The sequence below is a fragment of the Lathamus discolor genome, chromosome 10 (genome assembly GCF_037157495.1).
Source record: "Lathamus discolor isolate bLatDis1 chromosome 10, bLatDis1.hap1, whole genome shotgun sequence".
In the NCBI taxonomy this organism is placed as follows: domain Eukaryota; kingdom Metazoa; phylum Chordata; class Aves; order Psittaciformes; family Psittacidae; genus Lathamus; species Lathamus discolor.
The window spans coordinates 5,221,343-5,247,651 of NC_088893.1; the positions used below are offsets into that span (position 1 = coordinate 5,221,343).

Sequence of the window (26,309 nt, forward strand, 5' to 3'; positions counted from 1 at the left end):
AGCTACTAAGACTGTTACACGGGTGGCAGGTTGTCTTTGCAGTCATTCCTTTGTTCACACAGAGCCCTTGGTCCTGTTCCCCTTCCCAACCCAAAATCTGGCAAGAAGTACAGTGGGACTTGGCACTTGGTGTATATTGAAGTGTTGATGCTCCGAGGGGCTCATGCACTCTAAATGATGCCTTTTCCCTCACTGCATCAGCTGACTGAGCAGAATTTATGATGTTTAATGGAAAATCTCATTTAGGGAAACAGCACTCTGGGGTAAGACTGGTTGTGCTGCTCCCTGTGCTGTCCCCCTGCTCCAGCACCTGGTTGTTCCCTTGCCTGTGCAAAGTGGTGCCTTAAAAAAGTAAATACCTGGAGCCTGGATCTTGGAGCTGCTCTCACTCCTCCTCCCCGCAACCATCCCTTTTAATAATTTGACATACATATCCCATGCTCGCTGAAGACAGACTGGATGAGCTAATTGCAGTGGTATGTGGGTCAGAGCTCTGCCCTCCTGAGCACCAGCCTTATTGATTTTGGTGGTTACTCCTGATTTGCACCTGAATGATTGTGAAGGCGATGGGGTTGTATAACTGTTTAAAATGATACAGTCTGGAGGAGTACACAAGTATGCAAACAGAACTGGAGGATGCAGCCCACATTCCCTCGCTCGTTCATAGCCTGTGGGCTTTATTAGACCCTCCAGACTTTACCTAATTTTGGAGTTATTCCCTTGTCATTACGTCATGAATGGGAAGTGGAGACAGGGTCATTCTCTCCTATGTTGTGGTCACATAAGGGACTCACATGGTTTTGGTAGGGGGTATGCTGTGTTTGAGCAGGTTTCAACTATTTTAAGAACCCTTGGCCATGCTGGGGGTTCAGTCTTAGCAGAGAGTAAACTTTACTCTCCCATCAGATACAGTATATGCTGTGAGCTATGGAAATGTGCTTGTCTGGGTTCATAGCACCACAGTAACTGAACTGGAAACCCTCTCTCCATCACAGGCACTGTGGTCCCAGCCTCGGCATATCTGTACATCCTTGCTCTTCATTAATTGGAAATGGTTTTAAGTGCTGAGAGCAGCTTCCACAACTTTGTAATTGCATCAGACAAAGGCAACAAAATCTTGGTCTTCTCTAAGCACCCTTTCCCCAGGAAATCTGTGTTCTCTGGCCCGCTTCAAGATGCCAGTGGGCAGCGTAAGCGGAGGCACTTTCTTTCTGTCTGTAGTTCATTTTGTAGGACTTTTACCTGTGAAAGAGGTAAAAAAAAGAATGGTGAATAGACTGAAAGTATCCAGTCCTTCTGCACCTTCCTTGTTTTCCCCTTTATCTCTTTATTTATCTGAAACTGGCTGGTGCTAAGGAGTTTGTGATAGGTACATGTAAACCTTACTCTTCTTAGGTGCCCTCTTTCTCTTTTCTTTGCCCGTGCTTTTCTGGCTCCCGTCCTCCCACTCCCAGGATATATTTGAAAGATAATTTGGCATATTTTCTGCCACCTTCACATATCTCCCTGACTTCATGTTTTCTTAGCTGGAAGATAGCTTTTCAACATATATATGTAATCCTTTTCACCTAGACTTGTGAGGAATTCCAGTCTCTTCCAGTGGGAGTTTTCAGGAAGGTTTAGGTTAAATGGGCCAGTAAGGCAAAAGCATGTAGCAGAAGATCTCACCCTCTAAAGACATCTTTTCTCTTTTGCTCTTTCTTTCCCCCGTTGGAAAATATCTCAGAATATCTAGCTGTCAAAGAATTTAAACAATAATACCTGATCTGAAGGCTGGAGAGCAGGGCTGTTGAAAATAAAGATTGTAATCTCTCTGATGTATCCAGGGACTAATGGAGCTGGGAGTCAGGTGTCTGGAGCAGGAGACTGCTGTGGGGACACTGCCCTGGCTTGGTGGGACCTATTTTACCTGAGCTCTCAATGGAAATTCCCTTTGATTTTTCCCTAACGCTTTAGTTGTGGCTGTAGAATATTGTAGAGATCAGACATCAAGCCAGGTTTATGTGAACTTAACTCCTTTTGGTGGTGACTGAGCTTTTCCCTCACCATGTGTGAGTGGGGTGGGAGATCTCAGCAGCCCCTTCTGCTGGGCCAGCCTCCGTTCCCCAGGACCTCCTGCGGTGGTGTTCAGGGCTGGGGTTCATCCCTGCTGGTTTTATCTGGCTAGATGTGCTGCCCGAGGTCTGGCTCCTGAGGGCATTTAGGGAGATGCCTGTTGTAAAAAGCAGAAATCAGCTGTAAGAGGTGCCTTAGGCTGGAAGCCAACTGGGTTATGAGCCTGACCCTAAAGCCACACTGATCTATCTTGTAGGAAAGAAGGTCAAGGATCCCTAGAAATAAGAACACATTCCCAGCATCTTTAGACTCAGATTTTTCAGAAGCGGGTACCTACCGGTGCCCTTAGCCTGTAGTTTGGCAACCAGGGTCACAGCGGGGAGCAGACAGTGTCAGCTGAACCTCCGTCCTCTGCTTCCCACTCCCAGGCGTTGGGTGCAGGATGACTCCTGGGGCTCGCAACCCCGCCTCGGGGTGCTGGGGGATGTGTTTACTGGGGTGGATGTCACACTGGATGCTGGCCCATCCACTCCTGCTTGGTCCATGCTGTGCATTAGCCCAGGAGGGATCTCAGCGCTGGTGTAACCTCTGCAGCTTGCAGGAAAGGTGACTTCCATTTAGTTTTAAATTATGACATTATTTTTATTAGCTCTTTAAACTTTATTTAAATTCTTTATTTAAAAACAAGGGGGAGGAAGGTATCATATTTTAATTAGTAGCGGTGCCAAAGGAGACCTAGATTAATTATTTGAAATCACTCCATCCAGATGGTTTTAATTTTCACAGCAGGGAACCGGCATCTTTTTAAGGTGATATTTTTCAAATTAAAATCAGCTTGGATATTACTCACACTGGCTGCAGAGGGAGGGGGTTTGTCCGTCTGAGCGCAGGCTGCCATGGGGACCTGCCTTGGAGAGATGCAGGGTACCGACTGTCCATCACAGCTCAAGGCTCTCACATTGAAGTGTTTTATCAATGTTAGCTCCTGCTTGGGCTGGCCACAACCGGTACCTAATGTGCAGCATTATGCTTGGCAGCTTTAGTCACAGCACTGAGACTGGAATGGACAAGGAATGCCCTGCAGCCTAGTGGGAAACCTGCTGTGTCCTCTTCTTGCTTGTGGAAGCCGTGGAGCCCTCACTGGACCTCCTTGGTGGGCAGCCCTTGGTCCATTTGCTGCCTGGCTGGATTCAGCCCTGTAGATCTGTGGGTGACTCCTTGGTGCTGTGGGTGGTGGCCATGGTTCTTGGGCCAATCTCTGGGACCTCTTCCCCTGTGTGCAGGCTACTGCTCTCCCCCTCGGAGGCTGACCATTAGTCCTTAGCTTGCATGTGGGCAAGACCTTTCACAGTCACCTCTTTAAAGATTGTCAAGGGTAGGTTGGACGGGGCTTGCAGCAAGCTGCTCTAGTGGAAGGTGTCCCTGCCTGTGGTAGGTGTTTGGAGCTGGATGAGCTTTGAGGTCCCTTCCAACCCAGGTCAATCTAGGATTCTATACCTTTGGCTATTAATTACCCTTGTTTATTAATGCTGTGTCGCATCTCAGCAGCCTCAGAGGACTTCTTGGAGCAGTCAGCATTCACCAAGTTATATACCAATATTGGTCAGTCTCCCCTTGAAGACCTGTCTTTGACTCTGTGCCATCCTTCCCTATCCTGGCTTGGCTTATCTTGATATCCTTAAAAAGATGGTATATTTCTGGTTCAGATGGCTCTTCCTCACTTAGGTGGTTGCTGGTTCAGTTCCCCCTTGGCAGGTGTGGAGAGGAAAGCCTGCAGCACCCAGTTGTCACCTGCAAGCTGCTTTCTGTCACAGACACCCCAAAAACATGGTGCAATTCTGAAAGACTTAGATAAATTTCCATATTTATGCTTGATTGCAAGTAATATTCTGCTGTAATAAAGGCGTTATCCCATCTGCTGTCAGAAGCAAGCTATTCTTTAAATATATCCCCCTTGATAACGGGTTTAACAAATATATCTGAATAAATGTAAGTAGCTAGTAACTGGAAAACCCTGAGCTTGCATATATGACTGAGGTGCAAAGGGAAAACTCTGTTTAGGGCCCTTGTGAGTTAAAGGTTTGTGATATTTGCACTGCTGCAGAAGCCAAAAGCTGACTTTACAAGTGGGAAAAATATTAATGTGTTTAAATGAAACAAACCCCTATTTCTATCCCCATGGTAAATCCTTACAGTGAACGTACTTGCTCTTAGAGAGTTTTGAAGTTTGAAATATGAATGCCAAAAAGAATGTGACTTTTTGCAGCACAGATCAAACATTCTCCAGAGTTTGGCAAAGGCTGTGTTTCTACGGTACAGCTCAGGTCTTACAAGAGTGAGTATTTCCAGAGCAGGACCGTGGATTTGCACTTGCTGACACTTAACACATTCTTGCATTGTGTTTCGACCATGTCTCCTTTCTCCCCCTCCATATCAGAGGTGGATCTGAACCAAAATGTCCAGTCTGCCTATTCCTTCCTCTCCAGGGAAATTCCTGGAATCCGAACCTTGAGCATGACTGGAATTTGTGTTTAGATCAGAAGTGGAATGAAACGCTGAATTTGGCTGTGTTCAGGTTTTTGAGGTGAAGATGGCATGGTACATGCACATCTGGGTGGCAGCTTGGCACCTCTGCAAATACAGTTGTGTCAGGGCAGGTGGTTTATGAAGATGCAGCAGAGATCTGTCCTCTACCACGGCTCCTGGCAGTGCTGCAAACCAGCTCTGACCTCAATAACCATGTGAGGCACTATGCACTTGTCCATATTTCTGTTAGCTGGAGGAGTCATGGATCTGGACTGCCAGAAAGCAATTGGTGACCCCTGCCATAAAGCAGATGATGTCTGCAGGGCAGGTGTTCATCAGACAGAACAAGCAGCACCGAATTTCCCCCCTGCTAGCTGTAGTGGTGACCTTCAGGAGATCGCTGTGATGTTTTGCGCCATAAGCATGTGGCTGGACCGCTTCTGTGCAGTGTTTGAGGGCTGCTGGCTGTGGGGAAAGGGCTTTTATTCTTGTAATGCTAACCTCTTTTCTTCATGAGGATAAAATCCATGCTCTTACCCTCTGAAAACCCTCCTGTAGTGTGAAGGAGAACGCTAGCATTGAGCTTTGTGTTACTGATGGGGATGTGGGGTTGGTATAGATAGATGGAGCACACACGTGTATGTGCACGCTCTGTGCTAAACTGGCACTAAACCCAGAGCATCCATACAGGAGTCAGTGGAGACATGCTGTGTCTGCGTCTCCGCCCGAGCCTGGAGCTCAGCCCTGGGTGGTTCCTTGGGTTGGTCACTTGCAGAGCATCCCAGTGTGGTGTGGTTCAAGTGGGGGTAATGGGACAATGTGCTGATGAGCTTTGCATGCTCTGACTTAATGGGACCACATTGGTAAATGCTTTTCTTTCTCTTCTTCCTTTACAAGCCCAGCTTCTAGTGGAAACAGACACTTTTGGCAGTCAAGTCCGGATCAAAGGGAAGGAGACAGACTTCTACCTTTGCATGAACAGGAAAGGCAAGCTAGTGGGGAAGGTAAGTGTTTCCTATTAATTCATTTGTAACATGAGTGTTACCTTTAGCAGCCTCCTCAAGGCTGTAATGATGTGTCCGAGCTTTGCCTGTCAGCCTCAAATGAGAAGCAGGACGGAGGGGATGTGGGGTTTGAGAGGCAGCCCATGCTCTTCCCCAGCCCCCCTCTATAATATTGTGATCTGCAGCCAGCCCTGGGATTCCCTGATGATGCTTTGGATACAGATGGGTTTGCGCTTTGTCATTGTGTTGACGTGAGATGTCATCTTGGCATCCCACGGTTGTGGCTGCCTTCACGATAACTTCATTACTTGAACCTTCTTTGGAGGCAAATTCAAAAGAAAAGGACAAGCAGAGAGCTCTGCGGGGAGGTCAGCACCAGGGAGGTAGGCCCATAAGGCTCCTTCCAGTGGTGAGCCAAGGGATGCTGTGGCAGGGCTCTTACTGGAATTCAAACATCACACTGGGGCTGGGCCTCATGGTTCTAGCGTTACAGGAACATTTTATTACTTTGGATCCCTGCACCATGGAAGCATGCAACAGATTACAGCTATTCACCCATCTAGCTTAACTCCTTTGCTGAAGGCATACTTTTTTGTGCATGAACTTGTTTTTGTAACTTAGGCAGTTCTTCTGTATTGTTGGCAAACCTAGGAGCTTGCTAACCAGGCAGGAGCTTGCTAACCAGGCAGGAGCTTGCTAACCAGGCAGGAGCTTGCTCAAAGCTAAACTGTCACCAGAAAGTACATGTAAAATAGAAGATCTCAAAGGCCCCTCTCCTCCACTGCCTGCACTTTACACCCCAGGAATTAAAGTCTGGCATCTCTATGGCTGTTAAAAAGGGAAGCTGAGTTTTGGTTTGAGTCAATGCAGTGAAAGCCGCGCTCCCTAACAGAAACCAGAAACCAGGTTGCTCTGATGAAGCAGTATTTACTTCTGCAGTCCTGAGAGTGACACCTGTGGGACAAGTGCCTTCCCCTCCTGTCCCTGTGCTTGGTGTGGCTGCTCCTAAGCCGGGATCTCTCACAGCAGCTGCGGAGTCAGCCAGCTCCTGCCCGCTGTGGAGCTGCTTGGCAAGGCAGGCAGCAACCAGGATGCTGTTTCAGATTGGCAGGGACTTGGGAATTGATGCTGCAGGAGGGCTGGGCTGAAGCAGTCGGTTCTCTCTGCTTCCTGCACTTCTGTGGTGCAATTAGGCTCTGGATGAGACACTGTTGTTTGATCTTGGACAGGGAAATTTGGTTTTTAACCGGATTTAGCCCTCTCAGGACACACGTGAGTGCTTTTCAAGATTGCAATGAGCACAAACCTTGCCTTTGATTTTGATTTCTTTTTATGCTTTAGTTTTCTACCCTTTAAATGTGATAATAGCATTTTGCCCTAAAACATTATAAGGATAATTTTGTTACTGTTTATGAGGTGCTGATACCACAGTAATGGAGACCTTAGAAGCATTCAAACTAGACATGGTAAAATGAGCATGAAATCTCACCTTTTTCTTCAATTGACCTTAGCCCAGGATGGATCAGCAGTGGTGCACAGTGCAACCCACATCCTTTTCTGGTCTAATCCGAGTGTCCAGGAGCATCTTGGCAAAGTCAGAGGCTGTTTTCCAAAACGTATATTTTGGCACGATTCATCCCTTGATTGGGCCCACTGGGCACCAAGGCAGGACAGTTCTCTAGCTTGTCACCTTTCGTGCAGCATCGAGGTGCTGTGGTTTGTTTTCTTGATGTGCTTTTCATAAGGTTAAGCTGGCAAATGTTTTGTTGTTAAAAACGTAAATAAATCTGTTCTTGTCAGTATGAGCCTTCCCACCCCAGACTGCTGACAAGTTCAGAAACCAGCTGACCTGAGCAGGAGGGGGTACGGAGCATGGCGTTTGGAAGGAAAATGTTCCAGACGCGTTGCCCGTATTAACAGCTTCTCACGAGCAAAAAGAGAAAATAATAGCATGGCTTCTTGATACCAAGGAGTGTGGTTTTAATTAGTGTCATAGTTTCAGCTCTTTTTGTGGCAGGAGTCTGAGGGAATGCGTTTTAGCTCGAATGCTCGAACCATCTAGTAAACCCCAAGGAAAACGTTAGATAAAAGTTATGCCTGGGCTTATACAAATATTTAAGTTCAGTCTAGGGGTGGAGGGGAATGAGACCCATAAACTGATTGTTTCATGGTCACCCTGGTATGTTCATTTGGCAAGAGAGGAGCCATGGGACCAACCCGGGTCTTTTTCTCTGCTCATTTCCTATTGCCTTACACTGCACAATCCCTAACAATACCAGCATATGCCATCTGGCTTTGTTCTCCTCCTCAGTCAGCAGTTTTGGACACAGCCCCCCCACCCCTGTTGAAAACCTGCTTTGAATTTAGTCCTTTTTGTTTCTCATAATCACCTACAAAGGGTACTGCAGGCCAGAGCAGGTTGCTGTTCTCAGCTGGAGTGGGTGATGAACGCAAGAGCTGCAGAGATGCGGCTTGCTCCCCACTTCAGAGCCGGTTGTGCTGCAGGCAGATTGCCCACAGGGCTGAGAAGAGCAGCCTTGTGTCTTTTCATTCCTTTATCAGAAATCGCACCCATGGCAGCGTTTCTGAGCAGGAACCATCTCATGGAGCTTTCTCAGGAGCCCCAAACCTGGTGTTTTCTCCCTTGCTTAGTTGCTACTGCATGTGTGTTCATAGCCAATGTTGACCAAAGGAGTTGTTGTGGGTTTCTAACCCAAATAAGGTTTCTAACTTTATTTATTGTCATAGCATGCAACTGCGAGGTCACTGATGCTCTATGCACTGTTTAGGAAAACTGGAGACAGGGCAAGTGTACAGGGAGTGACTTTTCTGTTAAACATGACCAGCACCAGGAGAAAACAAATGTGACTGTGTTTCTCCATTGATTCTTGGTGTTATGTTGAAGAAGGCTCAAAAAACATTTCATTTTATGTTTTTTTCCTTCTAACCATATATATATATACACACATATATTTTCCCTGTGGGTTTCTGGTGCCTTTATGTAGAAATTGTAGGTCCTGAGTTTTCTGATTTTGCTGAAGTTTTTTTGTGGACCACTGAACTTTATCATAGCATCATAGAATAGTTTGGGTTGGAAGAAACCTTTATATATGATGTAGTTCAGCCCCTCTGCAATGAGCAGGGACACCTTCCACTAGATCAGGTTACTCAAAGCCCCTTTCAACTTGGGCTTGAGTGTTTCCAGGGATGGGGCATCTACCACTATTCTGGGCAACCTGTGCCACTGTTTCACCACCCTCATTGTAAAAAATTTCTTCCTTATGTTTAGTATAAATCTGCCCTCTTTTAGTTTGAAACCGTCACCCCTTGTCCTATTGCAATGGGCTCTGCTAAAAAGTTTGCTTCCATCTTTCTTAGAAGCCCCCTTTTGGTACTGAAAGGCTGATCTAAGGTCTCCCCAGAGACTTCTCTTCTCCAGGCTTTATGGTGGAGTTATATTACAAGGAGAGAGATTAAAATATGAAAACTCAGAACAGAAATGTTAGGTGCTTTTCTTGAAAACCTTTACAATTATTATTCCTGTGTATTTATCTCAGGCTTCTTACAAACATGGGGGAGAAGGGGACTGAGAGGTTCAGCTCCTCTTCCACGGAGAGGAGCAATGTGAGTTGTCCACTTGTGACAAGGCACAACGTGACTGGCCACCTAGAACTCAAGAACTCTGAATATTCGCAGTAATTCAGTGGTAGGGGAGAAGAGGAGCTGAGGGTCTCTTTGGAGGAGCTGTGAGTTTCTAGCTGTGGTTCTCCTGGGGAGTCCTGTGTTTTTTCTCTGCCTCAGCTTCTCTTCTCTCATGCATTGAGATAAGGGTGTCAATGAAGTGGGGACTTCGTGTTTGCAGAAGTCTGTCAAAGGTAAGCCTTTGAAGTCTCTGGAGCAAGGAATAACAGCCCGGAGTGTGAGCGGGTGGCTGTTAATGAGCTTGGCCCCCTCTAACTGTTCTTGCTGAGCCTGTCCTTACAGCAAATCCATGCTCTCCAGAACTTTGGGACACTGCAGAGATTTCCCTTCCCTACCCTGTCCCAGCCCCGTGGTCAGGAGAGCATTTGCAAGTGGTCAGAGATGTCTCCGAGGCTTAAATGGATCTGTTGGCACCATTACAGGGTGATCAAAGCTCCTCCCCTTCCCAGTGGTGGGGCTGGTGGCTGAGACATCGTGATCAGAGCATCTCCTAATCCCAGGCACTGTCGCCAGGGAATTCCCTTGGTTCTGCACCAACCGCCTGTGGGATCACACAGTCTGTTTGACACTAGGAGGCTATAAAGGAAGAGAATAGGCCTGTTTTTCTGGACTGGCCAAGGTGCAGGGGAGAATGGACCTTGGCTTCCTCCAAAGCTGTGAAGTGGGAGGAAAGGCTGCTTATTGCAGACTGTGGCAAGGGAGACATCGGTTTTGAGAGCAAGATATAGAAGTAGGGAATGCAAGTAATGACTGGAAGGAATCCAGGAGATTTGAGAAGAATGGGGAAAAAGCTAAGCATATCTTTGATCCAGAAGTTTCTTCCAAAGATGCTCCAAGTAATCCCACTAATGTTCTTCCATGGCGTTACGTAGATTAAGTCTTTTCCAGATTCAGCAGCAAGATTTTTCCCTGTTGGTTTCGTTTTGAGAACAGCTCTGTTAGTGCATTAAGCCTTGAAGTCTTCTAAGGAAGGAGATGGAGGTGGCAGGTGCTGGAGCTGTCTGCTTGGGGTGGGATGGGACTCAGCATGCAGGTGGGGTTGGTAGAGCATGGTGACTGTCAGTTGTGTGCTGTGCTCCTATGTGATGCTGCTCCATGTAGTATGGCTGTAATCTTGATGCTGTGAGCCTGTAGGAAGCTCCCACACCACTGTAAATGGGGCGAGTCCTCCTGAGGTGGGATGTGGCTAAGGAGAAGATTCCAGAAATAGAGGCAGAGTTAGAAAAGTGATAGACAGAATGGGGTCTATCACAAATATCATCCCTGCCAGCTCTGTGGAATATGAGAGCAGTAAAGTTGTATCCCAAGGAGTCCCAGTTCATTACCTCAGTTCAGCTCTTTCTATGAACTCAGGCCTGAGAGTGCACAATACTATAAAATGGGTGATTTCCCACCAAATCCACATGCTGGCTTTCATCATCTCTTTTTGGGTTTTCTTTCATAAATCCTCAGTGACCTGGCATATAGACACTCAGAAAATCATTATATACACGTTGTTCTTGAAAAAGCATCATGTAGGTGCATTATTTTTGGAAAAAGCAATTTAATGAGTTTGGGTTTATTCTTCCGTTCTCTGTGCTTAATGTGAACAGTGGGAAAAGGCTGCTTGGTGAAAGGTAGGAACCCCCCGGCCAGTCAGGGTGGCTGCGCATTGCTTCAGATTGATGCCAGGTATCTGGGGTGCTTTCTGGGAACAGCTTTGCTGATGTAGCACAAAGCACAGACAAGCAGTGCTGAGCTTGTGCCCCCAAGCACGGCCCAGCCTATGTAGAAAAGCTGTGCCAGCCAAAGCTTGGCTGTGCCAAGGGCTGAAGTGGCATGGCTCTGCTGACCAGTGCCGCCTCTGACCAGCACCAGCACCATGCTGACACCGCTTACGGCAGAGACCTGCCTCTCAGACGTAAGATTCTTTTCCGGTGTGATAACTGTTTTCCAAGCCAATGTATTTCTGGATGTTACCAGAAAGTTGCTAATACCATATGGCAAGGCTCTCTGTATTTTTGCAGGACAACAAACAAATTGTTGCTAGATGCCAGACTGCTCTGGCAGAGCTTTATCACTGATGCCTGCCAGCAGTAGCCTTTAGGGGATAGTAATAATTTGGGGTTGTTTACATTACAGCTTTAAAATAGGGGTTTTCTTGAAGCATGTGTGTGTTTAGTCGGGAACGTTGGCTAAAAACCTCTGACAGCATCAAAGAGTGAAGGCGCTCACTATGGCTGATGCATAGGACACCTCTGGCTCTACAAAAGGTTGTTATGTTACAGGAGCTCCAGGTGGCTCAGTGGGAGCCATGCTTTGAAGGACAAGGACATTTACCTGGGTAGGAGACACAAGGTTGGTTCTCCAAAGCCTTATCCGTGTTGTACTGTAGGTTACCCTGCTCTTGCAGGGGGGTTGGACTAGATGATCTTTTTAGGTCCCTTCCAACCCTTGGGATTCTGTGATTCTGTGATTCTGTGATTCTGTGTACCTGGACCAGCTTTTTCATCAGTTGTCTTCAGTCAAGGCTGAGGTGGAGCTTCCTGGAGAAGCTACCTTTGAAACAGTGGTGGAGAGAGACCAGTGCCTTGCTGTAAGGTCAATGGTCTCTGTTAGCCTGAGACAGGAAGACTCAGGGATGAGCTCCAAGCCTCAGGCCTGCTGTGTGCCCCAGCCCTGTCCCAGTTCTTGCTGGGGTCTGTCCCGACAGCCAGATGTGCTGCTGAGATGTTGGGAGGTGAGGGGCAAGCACAGAGGGCACTCAGAGGTTTGCAGTTTGAAACTGATGCAGTAGATGAGGTGTTAGCCCTCTTCAGCTTGTATATTTAAACCCACGCCTAACTGCATCTTGGATTTGGGGCAGAACTCTGCGTTTCCCAGGGTTTTGATGCTTATCCAGGATTTTTCCCGGAATTACACAGTATTTGGGTTGCTTGAAAGGGGCTTGTAAAACCTAACATTTTCTGTGACTGAATGCTGAATTTGCAACAAAAACATGACCAGAATTAGTGGGGTTTCGGGTTTAATAACGTGCATTTTGTGGGAGTCTCTGTGACATGTTCAGCCGTAAACTGCTCTGACTTGGCATCTCATGTGAAAGCAAAACTTGACATGGCTGTTGCTGGATCTTGCTCAGATCTCATTTTTAACTTCAGTCTGGCTCTTCATATAGGGTGTGATTGGTCCTTTTGTGAAGTAAACTCTTCCCAGGCTTTTGTTCCTCTGTGAGTTTGTTTAAAGTCATCTGAATAATGGCTTCAGTGGAACCTGGAGCCAAGCAGCCTTGAACACTGTCATACTTTGAACAGGGACCTGATCTGAAACCAGCCTCAAATGTCAAAGAATCTTGCATCTGAGCCTGCAGGATTGCAAATGTCTTAAAAGCAATGAGATGACAAAACCAGTTTTCTTTCTGTTGAGCTGTTAGGAACTTCTGTATTCACCTCATCAGGCTTTTTCCTGCAACCAGTGCAACAAAAAAAACACCTGAATTATTGCTCTGAAAACTCAGAAGCTGAGATTCTCAATGGAGGAAAAGCACAAGTGGAAGCTAAAACCAACAATCGAGCTTCTCCATTCTCCAAATATTAAGAGGCTTTTGGTAACACTGCAACCTCTCACAGCTGCTCCTTTCCTATTACTGGGTGATCTGAAGCATCCCATCCAAACTTCGGTGGATGTTGGTGGAATTTCTGTTGTCTGGTTCATTTACTGCAGTTTAAAATCTTTACAGTGCTGGAAATGTCAGAATTCCCCAAGGAGGGATTGGTAGATGTTACAGCAGCGGTGTTGTTACCCTGCAGGCTCAGGGCACGTGGACACCCTGTTGTGTTACCTCTCGGTAGGTGGAATGTGCTAAGACCTGGCCAGAGCCCATTGTGTGCCTTCCCTGAGGGGCTGCAGTGGCTCTGCACACCGTGGTGAGGCTGTAGGTGGCACAGGGATGGGGTGTCACTACCTGAGGTGGGTGCTGTTGTGCTGGGTTCCAGCCCTGCTGGAGCAGCTCCTGCCCTTGAGCAGAGGCAGCCGTCAGAACTCGAGCGTTACCTGGCTTTTCCAGGAATCCTTGCTCTGGATGGCACACGAAGTAATGATTCCCAAGAAACCATTTATGGTTGAGCCCAGTGAAACCACTTTCCAGTGTTTATTGCACTGAGGCTGCCTTGGCACAAGAGTGGATGGGTTCCGGTGCTGCCGTGTTTCCTTCAAAGTGGTAACAGTTTGTGTGAGCTCACTGGACCTTTGCAGCGTTGTTTGCTATGAGCAATGGGCCTTGTCCTGGTCCTGTAGTTGTGATGATCTGTTTACAGCAGTGTTTTGCACTGAAGTTTCTCTGGAGGTGGTGGGAAGGAGAGGGGGAAATGACGTGAATGTGATTTTGTGCAAGAAGCTGAGCTGTTCTGTAGTGGTGTGGGATAGCAGGGAGAGGAGGGAGGTCCTTTGGAAGCTCTGTGTGCAGAAGAGGGAGAGCAGTTTGGTGCATACTGCTAAATACTGAGCAGCTGCAAGGCTTGCGAAGGAGACATGGGGGAGTTTGCAGAGAGAATGGGGTAGCTGGGGAGCGCTGGCAGTGCTTGGGCTCACGTGGCACATGAAGTTGAGGAGGTGGAAGATACATGGTGGTATGGGGAAGACCCCTTGGTTTCATAAATGGTTAAAACTGCATCAATTCTTAACAGAGTCTGTGTGAGCACATAAGCTTGGATGCCAAAGCCCTGAAAGCTGTCTGAGCCAGAAGACTGTGGTATTCATGGCACTGAATGAAGAGAGAGGCTTATGCCACCACACAGGCATTTGTCTTCCCTTTGCTGACCAGTTGTTAGTGCTGCGTGTTCATTTTACCTGCACAGTCTGATGGATTTAGGTCATCGTTTCATAAATGGAGCACATCATTAGGCACATTTATGTCCACAGTGTGCTGCTGGGGTTGGATTTAGCTGCTTTGCCAGGCAGAACATGGACAGCATTAGTTGGACATCACCTCAGATCTTGTAAGAGTAATGTGAATATTTAAGATCTATGTGAAGTCCTTCTGTGCTACCTTCATTTCTTGCAGTCTCCTAAGCATCCCGGATGGATGCTGATCCTCTCAGGCTGAGCAAGGACAGGAGGTTTTGCTTTAACCAAACTGTGGGTAAAGGAGCTGTGCATAGCTTGAACTGTGAATCCTATGAGCCAGGCTTCCTTGGATGGTAGTGGGAACATCCAAGGTGGCACCAGTACTTCATACATTCACTTCCTGGGCCAGTCCATGTGGTCAAAAGGTTGTTGTAATCATGTTTTAGCTGTATATGAACATCTTCAGTTAACTTAGGCTTCTTGGCACAGCCACAATGCTCTAAGGGTCAGCTCTAAAGTAAAGCTAAAGGTCCTTTTATTTTAAAACCAAATTTCTTCATTATATTGGTTTTATGCTAGAGAGTCACAGTTGCTCAGCTGAGGATGTGAGTGCTGGCCCTTTATCTCCAGGCTGTCACACTGCAGACCAAACTTGCAGGCTTGACCTTACATCTTTTTCCTGTTCCATGGCTGGTAGCTGTATATCCCCTCCCAGGTTAAAAATACCACTTTCTTGAAAGCTACGTGATAATTTAATTTAATCCTTTCTGTGTTCAGGGAGCAAGTGTCACCATAAAGCTGCTAACGTCCCGTCCCCTGTGGTTCTTGGGGGCTGCAGCTGTGTGTCATGTTGGAATATTTCAGTTCCCTAAGGTTAAATGTTAATTAAAATTATTGAGAGGGGATCCCTGAGCCCTGGTCATGCCTCAGCCTCTTTGGGTGGGGAGGGTATGCTGCATGCATCTTGTGCTGACAAGTATCAAGTTGAATTTAATTGCTTCCCTCAGAGCATCTTACCTGCCAGTTGCAATTTTTCTTGGTCTTGAGCATCTCGAGGATGAGGGTGATGTTTCTTCTAAACTTTACTTTGCAAATATGCTGATGTATTTAACTTGCAACAAGGAACAAAGCAATGCAGCCTTGTCTTCCTCAAGTGGATGCAGCTGAGATGCACATTCAGGTGGATCCTGCTCTTCAAGGACTGTTCTACTTGACTCTCAATTTGGTTTTGGAGATGAAGTGAGAACAGAGGCTAATTTTGAGATAGAGAATAAAACCTATGCTCCGAGAGTAGCAAAAGATGGTCCATTTGGTGTGGTCATTACAATGCTAATGGAGGTCAAAGAAATGTAGGTCTTGCTTAAACACATTTTTGTTCTTGACATTTTCTGACATTGTCTTTTGGGTACTTAAAGATACTAAGTTTTCCTAAGGGAGGATAAATCTGGAAAGCCTTGTATTTGTTTTATACAGATAGAAGCTGGTCATTCACAGGCTGGAACAATTCTGTGTGATCATTTTTATAGATGCCACTTGATTTGATCGTGGATTTCTCTTATTTCTTAGTAATGTAATTTGACATGAAGAGGACGAATGCCATCCTGCAGACAATCAGTGACCTTTCTTGGACCTGAATTGCACTGATTTAACTTGCCCCAGGGAAACTGGTGTCACTCCCAGAATGTCATCTGAATGAGATTGCACTCATTTGAGATGATAACTTAGAAAGTCAGTGTGTATGCTTGTTTTCATGTGTATAAATTTGGGATTTACCAGACCTGCTATGGGGTCAGCACTGTTCTAGGGTTGTTCTTGTTCTTGTTCTTGCTCCACTCATTATCTAGACCTGATGTTTTAAACAAATTAAAAATCCCCAAACCCTATGGTGGCATAGGTCCCTATATAATGAATTTATGCTTACACAAAATATGCTGCTGCTCTTAGCTGGCTTCTATAGAAAGTTCAGGACTAGACTGTGGAGCTAAAATGTCTGCTCAAAAAGGAAACACAGAAAACCCCACCAGTGCATTTAACCTACAGGTTGTACTTGGCCTGGATGGGTAAAAATGCTTTCCCAGCTCTTACCATACTTAGCACCTAGAAGCACCTAAAAGCATATGTGTAACTGAATCAGGTAGGCACACGTAACAGTAGATGCCCTAGATCTGCTCAGATGTCATGCCTGAAACTTGCCTGTGGTTTCAGATCCCCTGAAGCAGTAGCTTCCTATTGCAGGGAACCCACCACTTTGACTCTGGTTAGGTTTTTCTACATTTTTCTATTGGTTTCATAAAGTTCCTTTTAAAAGTGAGTGATGTTTCTCATCACTAATAGTAAGTACATGTAGCTATGTACTGGGAATTTCTATTAAGCCAATGTGCATCTTACCAGATGATGCCAGCCTCGTTTGCTCTAATGATGGTGTGTGCTGTCCTGATGTACTGTTAGCAATAAATGTGCCTGTGATGGAAGGAGCAGGTTAGAAGGCATGTCCTGGAGTAACCTCAGCCTTGCTTGCTTCCTCCTTCCAAACACTCCCTTCAACTCTGTGTCCTCCTCTTATCCTGTGACAAAATGCTCTTCCAGGGCAGTGTGAGGGTTATTGAACAAGTATTAGAAATAGTGGAATTTCTGAATGGAAGGTAAAAGGAAAAAAATTAAATTAAGCCATTATCTTCCTTCCTTGGTGCTAGCAGCTTGTGCCTGGCACAGAGGATCAGGGCTCTGCAAAGCCTGCAGGTCCTGCCCCATGCATGCACAACCATGCCCATGTTGGTGTGCTTTCAGGGGAGGTGGATGTACCCCCAGTGCACATGGGTGCAAACATGGGCAATGCCACTTTGCAACTGGGCCTCTGGCTGGAGATGTGCCCTCTTCGGAGAATCTCCTCTGCGTGGGTTTTGTGTTACTTCCCCTGCTCCATGAATGCACTTAGATGTCCTGTACACATAATTAACCTCCCCACTGCTCTGGCAGACACTTTTATTGAACTGCCCATCACGACTCCTAAGTATTTTCCTCAGAGGATTGTGCAGGTTCAGAGGCCAGAGAGCTGGAGGAAGCGTGCATGAAGCTGAGTAACTCTTGGCAGTTATAGATGCGGCTTCCCTGATTTACAGCCCCGTCTAGGAGCAAGAATGTGCTTTTGGGTCAAGAGGTGTCTCTGTGGTCAGGATGCCTTGTCGTAAATCCAGGATGCTGAGCATCAGGATGCGTATGATGGATCTGTTCTGATAATGCCTACAAAGTGCATGAGGATGGCTGGGTCCAGCTTACCAGCAGCCAGAGCACTCAGATTTGCTGGTTGTATCTCCCACAGCATTGCTGGATCTGACAGCTACTGTACCCACCTCTCTGTCATGCTTTCTGACCTACCTTTAAAAGGTGTTCATGTGAAGAGGGAGAGGCGGCAGTGCTAAGATCTGTGACATTAACACGGCTCCTGCCTTACGTTCTTCCACCCGGGATTTTCCAAGCCATGTGGAGTGGGTCTGGAGGAGGCTCTGAGCGCTGCCTGTCTGTGCAAAACCAGAGAAATAATATGTTTCCTGAAAATCGTATATCACTAGGAACATGCTGTGGAAACAGCTCTGGAGCTTCATAGGGTTTATCAGTGGTGCTGGGTGCGCTGGCCCTTGGCCTTCAGCTCGGGATGCTTCAGGAGTGGTTTTACTGGGACTGCTGAGCTGCTCATCTGCCTAAAACCCTGCTGTCACCACACTGAAATTCAGGGAATAGAGGGCAGGATTTCTTCTGGATAACACAGTGTGTGGATGTAACAGTGCCAGCATGCGAGTGGAATTTTAGCAGCCCTTTGCAGTAGTTGCAAAGCTCAGTGGGTGAACATCGCGCCTGGGGGTGGTGTGAGATCCAGCATGGCAGGGTACCGCTGCTCGGGAACCCCCCTGTCTGTATGGCTGTGGAGGGGTAGGAAGGGATGCAGAAAGGGTCTGTTTACAGGGTTTTTCCTTGGAAAAAACCTAGGTGCTCTTGGAAACCTTTTACTCAAGCGTGCTCCAGGGGTGTTAGGAAGAAGGGGTTTGCTTTGCTTGCTGAGGGAAGCGGTCCCACTTGTATGGAGGGCTGGTATCTCCACAATTTGATTTCCAGCCTGGGGGGCTGAACTTGCAGAAAGGTGATAATTAGCCGGGAGAACCCCCCTCCTCTCACTTGAAAGGTGCAGTCTCGCTGTGCCCTGTGCCCAGCCGGCATTCCCGGGTCGTCACAGCCACGTTCCATGCGGGTTGGTGTTTGTTATTATTTGCAGCACATCATCAGCACATTCAGTCGCCTTTACCCAGAGAGCTTCTAATTGCGGCATCGTTTGAGGAAGGGGGGGGGAGTGTTTTAACATCAGCTTAGCTAACAACAGCTTAACACAGCCTAGCTCATAGGGCTTAATTCATGCCCTGATCTTTGCAAACAGAGAAACCTTTCAGTCTTGGAGGCATCTCTCCCGCACCGCGGTGTTACCGGAGCCGCTTGCGTGAGCTTATTGTTGCTGTAAAAGCCGAGTGAAGTTTGGATTTGCCGGTGCCCACTGAGCCAGATTTGTGAAGCACAAATGAGAAAACCTGCCCTGGCCTCCCTTTCCCATAAAAAGCTGCTCAGGTGGCTTAGTGTGGCAGGCTAATGGGGAGGAGGCGGCTGCTGCACCTGCTAATGCTTTGGCTCAGGCTGGTGGCACAGAGGCAGCCGTGAATTCCCCCTGAGCAGCAAGCTGTTAGTGGCAGGAATGCCTCGCTCCGAGGAGCGCTCCTGCTACGACAACAAAGAGCCCTTTGATCCTTTCCATTTGGAGAACTTAAAACGAGAAAGCCAAACTACAATAAGACCAAGTTGGGTCATAAAAAGGAGAGCAGGAGCACCAAAGCGCTCCAGAGTGTAATTGTAGAAGCAGCAAATGCTTTGGCACTTAATTCTGCTTTAGTGTCAGTTCAATGTGTTTCACGTTTAATACCGGAGAGCCTGTCGCCAAATGCTCTGTACAAACAATCCGGTGCTGCTCCTTGGTAAGCTCAGGGCACTTGGAGCTGGTTCCCAGCTATTATTTAGAGGAGATGCTCTGTTGGAGCCCACGCTTCATGCTGCACGGGCTGTGTAAGTTCCTGGTGTCCCTTGCCTCCGCCTGGACCTGGGTGATGCCCAAGGGGTTTCTGTGGAAGGTGTCATTTAGAGCAGGCATTTTATAAGGCATTTATCAGGAGCCTGGCTAACGGGTACCACATCTTCCCATGGCTGTCCTGGGTGTCCTTAAACAAAAAGTGCTCTGCATTACGTCTGCAAAGAGCTCAGCTGCAAGGTGTTGCCTCCATGGTGGCATGGTCTTGTTGCAGGGTCAGGCAGCTGCTCCCGGGGGCAAAACTGGCAATTTGGGGGTGGCTTGTGACGGGTATGAGGAGGATCTCACCCCACTTTGAGCAGGGACCTAGGCTGGAGATGCTGCCCGTGGGGTGGTGGTGAGTAAATGCGGGAGCAGCTCGTCCCCCACGCACATGTGGGACACTGTGATGCGGGGCTGGTGTGATGCGGGGCTGAGTGTGGGTCCTTCTCATTGTGCGGCTGTGGCATCACACCAGGCCAGGCGATTCCTGCACAGCTCCCAGGCTTTCAAGAGCTCTTCTTTATTGTAAAGCATCAGTTCAAAACAAGCCTCCACGTTTTGAAGGGTGAGCACTCTGCAAGGTGCATCCTGACAGCTAAGTATGTATGAAATGTGGCTTGGCAGCACATCCTGGCTGACGCTGCAGTGGAGGGTGCAGCCCCATATCAGCAGCATTTGCACCGGGAGCTTACCCTGGGGAAGGGTAAGCATGGGGAGATGCTCACCCAGAGCTGTCTCTGTTTTCCATCCTCCCCTTTTTGGAGGGGCAAGGGGATGTGTGACAGACCCAGTGAGTGTTTTGCTGCCATTTAAACAGGGACATGGTAAGACCTGATGTGATGGTCACTGATGAAAACAAATTGACACTTAAAAGTCATTGAAAACCCTTAGAAACCCTTTCCCCCTAATAGAGCTCCAGCTCTCCATGGTGTAGGTAACACGTGTGAGCGATTTATTCTATTGGGAATTACAACAGATGCTGTAAAATCATCTTGTGAGTATCTGAAAATCATTTGTCTGCCTCTGACGTGTCTTAGCACATACAGGAATGCTCTGTTTGGGGAAGTCAGGTCCTTATCCTAATTTATCTCAAGGTACTTGTAAATGTTACTGTAATTCCGTGTTATCAAATCATTTAGCTCTTCCTCTTCCAGAACCAAGTTATTTTATCTCATGCACCTTGTTTACTTCAAATTAGCCCTGAGGTTGGCCTGAAGTTGCACCTTGTTATTCCTCCACCTCCTGTCTCCGTCTTAGGCTCTGTCGGCAAATTTGGAGGTGTAAGTAAATACTTTTTTGTTATTAATAGAATAACTCCTGCCTCCTACACACACGTTTTCTTTTCATTCCAGTCTTGGTTTTCCATGAGAAACTGACATTGCAGTACAAGCGGAAACCTCCCAAATTGCACCAAAAAAAAAGCGCCTTAATTCTCCTAGCAACAAGGTCAGGGCTCAAATCCAGGACCTTTCCACGAGCGTGCGGGAAACAGCCCTTCCAATTACCTGCTCCCCCTGCGGTCCAGATCCGGTCGGCTCATCAGCACCTGGGTTTGGGTGGATTTGAAACTCAGCCATGGTATTGTTTAAGAATTCGCCATTCACTGGGGAAGGGCTCGTAGTGGGCTGAGCCCTGAGAAACCTGGGGCTGGTTTTATGGCTTCCCATTGAAACCTGGTGGAACCCCGTGGTGTCGACTGATTTCCCCCTTCCCCACTCATGTGGCTTTGATCAAACCAGGGCTCAGAGAACAACCCCCCCAGGAACTGGAACCACTGAGCTTTGCCCAGTTCTGCCATTCATTAAAGCATCTGTGAGCTTCCAGTTGTAGATGATAAAATTAGGACCTTTGTGCCTAGCCAGGGATGAAGAATGCTGGTCCCGTGGCAGAGCTGGTTTTGTCCTGTACAGGGGGCATGTATAGGGAACATGGACCCTGGATTATTATGTGTGATGCAGAAGCTGCTGTGATCCTCCCATGCCCTCTTAATGAGACCTGCCCGTGGTAATGAGACCCTTTGGGCAGGATGGTGCATTAATGATTTTAGGGTAAACATCGCATATTGTTGCATGGATTGAATTGAAGCTCTGCTAAAGGTATTAAGGGATGGCGGGTCCTGGAGGCTGGTGATGGCAAAGCTTTTCCTCTCTTGTTGCCTGTGTGACTCCAGCTTGGGTGGTTGTGCCTGATGGTTCCCATCTCACAGATCCTTTTGTAGCTTGTACATGGTTGTTTGGGAGTCAGAGGTGCAAGCATAGGCCTGCGGTGCCGAAAAACTCATTATTTTACTCCAGTGGAGAGCTGGTTTGGGCTAGTACTATGATGAAAATCCTTCATTTGGCTTTCCTGAGCATTAGATTGTGTTCTGTATGATGCTCCATACTGTGCTTATCCTTGTCTGGGTTCCATAAAGCACCCAGGGCTGAAGTGAGCCTGTATCTACTCTGTAATATCTTTTGACACATAAAACAAAGTGTACACAACGTATGACATTCTAGGTGCAGCACCAGTATCTCGGCAGTTAAAGGGCAAAACATATTTTTTGGCAGAAGATTATATGTGAAAAGAATTTTCTTTGTGCTGAAGGACTTAAAAATGCTGTTGAGTGATGCTGCAACTCTCTCCAGTGCCGTGTAAAGCCAGAGATCCGTGTGCTGCTGCATTCAAAGTCCAGTTCTGGGTCTGTTAGTCTAGATCACCAAGCTGAGCTGAACCCTGTTTGCCAACATCTCAATCCAGTGGCTGCGCTGGGAAAGGAGTCCCAGCAGTATGAGTGGTTGGGGAGCCACACTCATGCTCAGGAGCTTTTGGCCTCCAGTTCTGTGCTAATCCTAGCTCCCTCTGAAAGGAGGAAAGTAATTTAGGGGCATGGCTCACTAAGCCAGGTCCCTGAGCTTTGTGTGGCCTCTTTTAGGCTGAGATCGAAAGGCAGGGAAAGGGGAAGGACCGTGTCCCCTTTGCCACCAGAAACGAACCCCCTTCCAAACCAAAGCCTACTCTGAGACACGGTGTAAAACAAGGCGCTTGGGTCACCCGCTCTGGCAGTGGAGCTGGGCTGGGACTGGTGGCTGAGAACACTGCTGCACGCTGTCCTGTAGCTGCAATCCCATCAGGGCGCTGGTGGGATGCTGTTCCGTCCGGGCAGCCATTCTGTCATGGGAACAGCCCTTTCCACTGCTGTCGTAACAACATCAGCACCAGGGATGTGGGCTGGAGCTGAGCCTGGGGTGTGCAGTGTGGCTGGGAAATATGGCTGGCTTTGGGGCTCTGCAGGGTCAGGGATCTCGACACCTCCTGCACCCCGCTGGCTCATGCCTGGAGCTCCACATGAGGTTCAGTTGCCAGGTATCATGTCCAGGATGCTGCCAAGGCATTGTTTTCAAAGCACTGGGAAGACTTAGACTAAGGCTTGTAATGATTTTACTGGGATTTGGGTAGTACGGATGCGAGTCTGTAAGATTTTTCATAAAACATAGCAAAGGAGTAGAAGGGGAAACACTGTTGTTTGGCCTATATGAAATTCTGATTTGTTTTTTCTGATGAAGGATGATGTTTTCCTGGCACAAGTTCAATTCATCCTCCTTTCCTCATGGAAAAAGCAAAGCTAAATATCTTGCTTTCCTTGGAATTGAAGGAGCTGGACTGGATAAACTCAACCATCTTTGAAACATCTTTCTCTCCTTGGATAGCAGTGTTTAAAAAATGAAATGATGAGCTCATGCTTTCATACTTTTTTATTCATTTTTATTTCAGCTGATGCTCGTTACGGCTCCTATTAACAGTGTTTGAACCCAAAACAAGGTCCAGATGTGATGATTTTATTTATGCCAAATCGGGTTTTGGTCACCGGGCTTGCATTTGGATAATGAACCTTTTCCTCTTTTTTTCCGTTTTTCAGCCCGATGGCACCAGCAAGGAGTGTGTCTTCATCGAGAAAGTCCTAGAAAACAACTACACGGCACTGATGTCAGCAAAATATTCAGGCTGGTATGTTGGATTCACCAAAAAAGGGAGGCCACGGAAAGGGCCCAAGACCCGGGAGAACCAGCAAGATGTACATTTCATGAAGAGGTACCCAAAGGGGCAAGTGGAGATACAGAAACCTTTCAAGTACACAACAGTCACCAAGAGGACTAAGAGAATACGACCCACCAACCCCAGTTAAAAATAGACAAAAAACAGTGTCACAGTGATAAACCAAGAAAAAGAAAAAAAAAAAAACCACAAAAAAACTGCACCAGAGGAATATTTTTACATTAAAAATAAGGAAGAAGCTCTATTTTTGTACATTGTGTTTAAAAAAAATAAAAATAAAAAAAAGGAATAAAAGACTAGATGGCAAACGCTGGGGAAAAGCTGTTAGGGATTTATTGTGACTTGAAAAACAAACCGAACTGCTCTATTTAAATTGACTTCTTGTTGTTGATGACACACAGGTGCTTATTTTGCTTTTGTTTTTTTGGAAAGGACAACTTTTCAAGCAGATCCCCAGAGGAGGAAAAGAAAAACAGACAAACAAACAAAGTAATTATTAAAGATAAGGAAATAAAAAAACCAAAGAAAACCAAAGTTCTTTCCCAAAGTTACTGAGACCCTGCCCCGAAAAGTGCCGGTTTTTGCAGTAATCTATTTATTGTGTGCTGCGCGCCGGCCCAAGACAAGATGGTGTGTGCTGCAGTGGGTGACTTTCCGTGGAGTTCTCGACGCATCGATCTTCTGTAACCTTTCTGACGACATAAGGTGTCACGGCTCCGTGATCCTGCATTATGCTCAGTTCTGGAGAATGCTGCTAACTACATTCAAGTGACTACAAGATGACCTAGTACACCAATGATAAGGGAATATTTTAAAACCAGCTATATTATATATATTATATATATATAAGCTATTTATTTCACCTCTCTGTATATTGCAGTTCCATGAACCAAGTATTACTGCCTCAACAATTAAAAAAGTTATTTAAAACACATGTACATACTTTTGCTGTTCACACTTCTTTCCTCTCCCTGAGTAGTGGGGTTTTTAATGCATGTTTATCTTTCATGTGAGGTCAGCAGGATATGCTTGGGGTAGCCTCCCCACTATAATCTTCATTGTTAATTCTGTCATTCCTCCTTTTCCTTAATGCTGTCTTCTTCCCTTGTTGTTCCCACAAGGGAGAAATCCTGCGTGGGTGATGATGGGCTGAGAGTGGGAGAATCCTCAAACCCACACTGGTATTTTTCAAGAGCAAGAGTTAAATTTGATCCTTTTCAGCCCAACAAGTATTTCCTAAAGCTTTGGCCAAGCAGAAAGTAAACTGGAAAATTAGCAGCTGACTCAATTCACACGTACTGATGTGTGGCTTGTGTTCCCTTCACCAGAGGTTTTGAGAGGGGCTGTTTCAGCTATTTAATCCAATACTGTATCTTTCAAACCTTGCCCGCAGTGGGACAAATCCCTCTCCCTTCCCTGTGTAGTTCTCCCAGCCTGTCGGTAACTTGTTTTCCAGGTTGGTCCAGCCAGCTTTGCCTGGTGTTTTGCAGATGATGTGGATGATGTAAAGCCACACATAAATGCAAGGTGTGAACCTGTATGCACAGACTGACCCGTGCAGTCAGTGTGGAACAGCAAGGGGACAAAAGAAGTAAGATGAACTAACTGACCTCAGAGTTCAGTGAAAAAGAGAACTGAACCCAAGTGAAGCTTTAAGGAGAAGCTTGCTTGACTTCTTCCTTCTCTCTGTGTGCAGACACGGCTACACTCGCTGATGCCAGCCAGGCCTGAAAATGCTCAAAGCCACTAAGAAAGCTTTTCCTTGTTAATCAGAAGAACGACTCTCTCCGGAACAAGCTTTCTCAAGATAACTTTGAGAGCTGCAGCCAAATCCTGCAGATCAAAGCTGTTTGGGAGATGGTGCAGATAAGCATGCAAGCTTGAGGATGCTTATCTGAAACAATCTCCAAACCTTGCAAGCCTAGAGAAAAATGAACAGTGCTAAGCAGGGTCACTCCAATGCTGCTCCACAAAAGCTGGGCAGCCTTAGAGGTGATGTCTTCACCCCAGGTAAGCATGGGTGGTCACTTGAGCAGCCCCTTTCTCAGTGAATATACTGGGAGCTGCTTTCCTGGTGCACCTGGAGACCAGCACGGAAGCGGGACCTGATGGCACAGTAGTGGAATTGGTTGGTGGGGGCTGGAAGGCTTGGCCAGCTTTGCCTTCAGATTGATTCATGTGGGAGAGATTTGGGGGAAGTTCAGAGGAGCGCTGGGGGTGGAAGATTGGGAGCGGCTGGAGATTTGCTGTGTTAGTACCTCCGAGAGGAGAAACCCAGTTAATTTCCAGAGCAAGAAAGGATTTATGGGTGCCTTTTTTCTCCTTGAAATATCGCCATGGCCCATGGCACTGATGGTTTCACAGTCGGAACGACAGGGTTGGTTTGCCACTGGGGAAATTGAAGGGGTGGAGGCAGTAAATGGTGGAGGAGGCTGGGCAGAAGGGATCTCTGTAAGCAACCAAGGAGGATCTGCTCCATCTTCCACAGTGCCCACTGGTTTTAGAGACCAGCACATTGGAACTAGGGGTCATGCAACTGGCAGCGGGGGCTTCTGGCACTTGTGTCGTTGATTTTTAAGAGTATTTCCTGGACAGCAGTAAGGTGAAAAAGTGAAAAGTCAGTGTGGTGAGGAGATAGGATGCTCACCTGGGTTAGGTGCCATTGGAGAGATGTTGGCTGAGGATGGTGTGCACCGAGTATTTGCGTTTGAACGTCTGCTCTTCAGGCTTTCTCAACAGCAACAAAAGCAGGGGCAAAGGCAAGAAGAATTCGTACCCCTCAGAGTACCCTCACACTGGGCAAAAGTGTGCTCTGGGGACGAGGGGCTCAGGAAATGGACCGGAACATGGGAGATACACCAAGTGCTAAGTGATGGGCGTTGTGCTTGTGGCCACCAGGCACATGGTGTTTCTGTGCCTGGGTCATGCTTGGTGCTTAGGCCAGAGGTTGCAAGTGGCTGTTGACAGATCCCTCTGCTGACCTTCAGGCTCTTAAGAAGCAGCTCGTCTGTGGTGTTTAACATGTCCTCCTTTAAAGTCTTCAGGCTCCCTGAACACGAGCT

The 26,309-nt window shown here is 47.0% G+C and overlaps 1 protein-coding gene across 1 annotated transcript in view; it reads left to right on the forward strand.

Annotated features, from left to right (window-relative positions):
* Positions 1–24,172, forward strand: part of FGF18 (fibroblast growth factor 18) — a 71,727-nt gene extending 47,555 nt beyond the window's left edge. The window contains exons 5-6 of the mRNA XM_065690425.1: positions 5,479–5,585; positions 23,111–24,172. Of these exons, the coding sequence (XP_065546497.1) occupies positions 5,479–5,585; positions 23,111–23,377 (374 nt within the window). The 3' untranslated portion in view covers positions 23,378–24,172. The remainder of the gene's footprint in view (positions 1–5,478; positions 5,586–23,110) is intronic.
* The last annotated feature ends 2,137 nt before the right edge of the window (positions 24,173–26,309 follow it).